Source organism: Trachurus japonicus, chromosome 1, assembly GCF_045865225.1.
Source record: "Trachurus japonicus isolate A0001 chromosome 1, Traja_1.0".
Taxonomy (NCBI): domain Eukaryota; kingdom Metazoa; phylum Chordata; class Actinopteri; order Carangiformes; family Carangidae; genus Trachurus; species Trachurus japonicus.
In genome coordinates, this window is record NC_140907.1 from 40,529 (window position 1) to 44,572 (window position 4,044).

General features: G+C 41.1%; 1 protein-coding gene across 1 annotated transcript; it reads right to left on the bottom strand.

The window, feature by feature from the left end:
* LOC146991035 (polymeric immunoglobulin receptor-like) lies at positions 1–4,044 on the bottom strand. The gene is made up of 4 exons (XM_085788738.1): positions 3,820–4,044; positions 3,178–3,507; positions 1,582–1,893; positions 1–326 (listed from the first exon to the last, which is right to left on the bottom strand). Exons 1-4 carry the CDS (start codon positions 3,860–3,862, stop codon positions 1–3), a joined length of 1,011 nt encoding a protein of 336 aa, XP_085644864.1. The 5' UTR covers positions 3,863–4,044.

The following is a 4,044-nucleotide window of genomic DNA, read 5'->3' on the forward strand; positions in this document are numbered from 1 at the left end:
TCAAAACTCTGCTTTCACAATCTTACCCACTGACAGGGAAATCTTGCTGTAGTCTGCAGGACTCCAGTTTGAGTCTGGGCCACACCAGTATGTCCCAGCATCACCTGCTTCCAGCCTTGTGATCGTCACAGTGAAATAACTGGCATAAGCATATTGCAGCGTGAACCTGCCCTGAGTCTGGCGCCCCCTCTTCAGTATGTGTCTACAGCTATTGCGACTGTCCCCCTTACAGAGGAACTGGGCGTGTTGTGATGTAGAGGGACACTGCATCGTTAGCGGTTGTCCCACGATGCCGCTCAGGGTTTTTGACTGCACACAGCACCACTCTGTCAGACAGAAGCATATTTGGTCTTAGTTATATAATAATCTAATCACTTTCAACATTTACAGTCTTTTCAGTCGCAACAAGCACTGGTCAATGAGGTCACATTGTCGAAACTCTTCACACAGTTTGCATAACAGAAGTCCTTGTGGAGCAAACTGTGTATCACTCGCTGCTTTCACACAGAATGCGTTGAGTGAGCACGTTTGCAGCACATTTTTCAAATGCTAACACACTTCGTTCAAAACAGTTAAAACCTCGATCAAAACAGAATGATGGAAAAAACATTGTGCATTTCTGCTGCAGCCACACTGAAAACTACAGAAAATCATGTCAAAATATTGACAACAAAATAAAATAATAAGAATAATTCCAAACACAGCTGAAGCAGCTGGGGGAGAGAGGTCAAAGGGCAAGAAACACAACATTTGTCGTTTGCTGGTTTGCTGATGTTGATGAAAACTGGTGGCCAAATGCAGAAGAGAAGGAGTGAGGATGTTTTTTTGTGTGTGTGCATACTCTTTGGAATTTTGTGATTCAGTTTTTAGGGTCCAGGCCGCTAAGCTGCCGGGACACTATTGTATTCCTAGGAATTCTTCTTCTTTCTTCTTTCTTCTTCTTCTGAGGAAATCCTACTTCCCATGGGCGAAAACTCACCAAACTTCACAGAAACATCCAACCCCATGCCAGATTTACTCAACTCCAAGGACATGTGCCCCCCCCTCCTAGGGGGGGCACAATAAGTGTTTACTGTAAATTTAAAAACTTTAAAAATTCCTACCAAACCAACGGTAGATGCTTTTTAGTTAGTTTTGAAACTTCACCACAATGTAGCCCAGATACTGCTGAAACTTTTGTCCACTTAAACTCATTACAAATTATGAAGTCCATCACTCTGTTTTTTTCCAATAACTGTAAAACTTTTAAAATGTATCTCCTCCCACAATTTTTGCTCAATGGGCTCTATGCACAGCTCCACCACTTCCTGAATTTAAGGCAGGTCCTTCATTTCCTGTCTTACATTATTGGACACACTGATTAATCCAGGTGTGTCTGACCATTGTGACTACTCAGACACACCTGGATTAATCAGTGTGAAGAGTTGCTTTAGTATCGACCAATGCTTGTTAGAAACTGAAAAAAAACCTGAATATATTTTGATAAATTATCTTAGAATAAACCAAGATTGTGTCAATCTTTAGGGACCTTTGGTTCTTAGCAATTTTATCATCAGTATGTGATGTTCTGCAACCTCTCACCTTTGACTTCCAGTTTTACAGCAGAGAAGACATCCAGACCAGTGTTTCTTTGGACGCCACAAAGGTACCAGCCAGAATCCTGTTGGGTCAGTCTGTTGATGGTCACTGTGAATCTTGATGAGTCATCAGTCAGTGTGTAACGTCCCTGGTCCCCGTCAGAGGTGACCACTGCCTGCTGCAGACATGTGGAGGGCTGCTTTCCTCTGCAGAAGTACTTCAGGTTGTTCTGGTTCACAGAGTCATACACACAACTGATGGACACTGAACCCTCCTCTTGACCGTGGATTGTGGTGAAATAATCACAGCAGCTGTCTGTCAGTGAGGTAAACAAAATATAAACATTGAGCTTTGATGTATATGGTTTTATGGAAACATCAGGTGATGAAAATGCAGGACCTGAACCATGACCTTGAATAAAAGCTCAATATGAGTCACAATATAAATAAATACAGTGTGATAAACTCTATAATCAACCTTTTACAGTATAAAAATTGTACAATGACACAACAACCATTTTTATTGTTCCTGGTGCACATTAAAGCAGAAGTAAGTGATATATTTGTGTTAATATAAGTCTTAAATAGTTATATCTTCCGACAGCACTTACATCACTTACATAGAGTGTTTGGTCTGAAACACGGGTCTGTCAGTCACTCTGCTCTGCTCTGAGCCGAGGAGAAATCTTTTCTCGTATCCTACAATTTTTATCCAATGAGGAGAGAGAACGGCATGCAGGGCTGTGTGTGCAGCCAAGGGATGCGCCTGAATGTGGTGACGTAGGGACGAGGACTGTTATGGTGCGTTCAAGGAAACTCGTAACTCGTGTTTTTCCGACCTGTGAAGTCGTACCAGTTCGATCTGGTACGAGTTCACGGGTCGGAAGTTACGAGTGGCCGTTATAGTGACTTTCACAGGTAAAACAGGTCAGAAAAACACGAGTGGGTTGCCTGGAACGCTACAAAGTCGTAAGTTGTGACTTGAAGCTGTAATTTACGGTTTCAAAAGCCTGCCTGGAACGCAGCATTAGCCAAAACGACCGGATCGCTTACTTCTGCTTTAATGATAATTAAGTCTCAGATGCTTAATCAAATTTTATAGGATGAAAATCTATTTTGTAGCAGAAAAAAAAATCATTCATACTAGCTCTATAGGTCAAAATCAATACAAATATAGGCAAAAAATTTGCTTCTGAAATGTACTACACTAAATGGTAAATGGACCTATACTATACACACATTCAGACAGTGTTGTGTAGCCGTATATGTTATATTAGGTGCATTAGGCGCATTCACACACTGATGATACATCGGAAAGTGTGTGTTCAGTATCTTGCCCAAGGGCACTTCGACATACGGACTGGAGGAGAATTGATCCTCCGACCTTCTGGTTAGTGGACAAACCACTCTACCTCCTGAACCACGGCTGCTACTGCAGAACCATAATAATAATAAACACATATATCTGAATATTCAATTGTTGGCTTGATTCTAATTGTTAATTGTTTAATTGTTTCTCAGAATTATGGAGACACAACAAAGAGGAAGTAAACTGAGTTCCTTTGAAAATTATAATGAAATAATGAGCTTATTTTTTCACCTGGCACTACGTCGAGTCGTACTTCATCGGGGTAGTAATCCTTTCCGTTTCTGGTCACCCCACACCAGTATTTCCCAGCATCACCAGACATCAGATTAGAAATGGTAGTTGTGAAGACTCGTCTGCTATGATCATCAGTAATGGAGTATCTGCCCCTCGGCCCTTGTGTTGTCATAACAAGAACATCATCATTGCCACAGTCGTTCCTGCACAGGTATTTCTCATAGGACTGATAACCATCTGCATAGGGACAAGGGACTTTAACAGAGCTCCCTTTGTATCCAGACAGATGGATCACTGCTGCTGCACCGCTCACACAGCTCAGAGCCACTGCAAATAGAAGAGTACATGAAATATGAATATGACACCTGGAAACTGTTCATCTTTGAAAATGTTCAGTTTTTTTTTTTTTTTACATTTCAGTTTTGTCTACATGTTGTACACTTTGATTCTTTATCTCATTATATGAACATAACGTGACTTGTGTTACAGTTGTATAATGAAATGACCAAATATTTATGCAGGCATTACATTCTGCTATAAATATTCACTTTTTCAGATTGAGAAGCACGACCGCCGCACACTGATAAGACTCTATGCTGATAGAGACAGATGTTCACTTATTGAATATGAAGAACTTACTGTAGAGGGTAAGCAGCAGCTTTTGAAGATGTCTTTGCTTCATGTTTTTCCACAGAAACTGTCACCGTTCAAGAACTGTGTCTAATAAAGGAAATGTTACGCCCACGTCATGTGTCGCCGTGCCATGCAGATGTTGAGCCCTTTCACTTCTGCATTTGGTTCACCCATGTTATATCAGCTTTAAACTATCACACAGTTGCAATCATTTCCTGTCTCGTGAAAGCA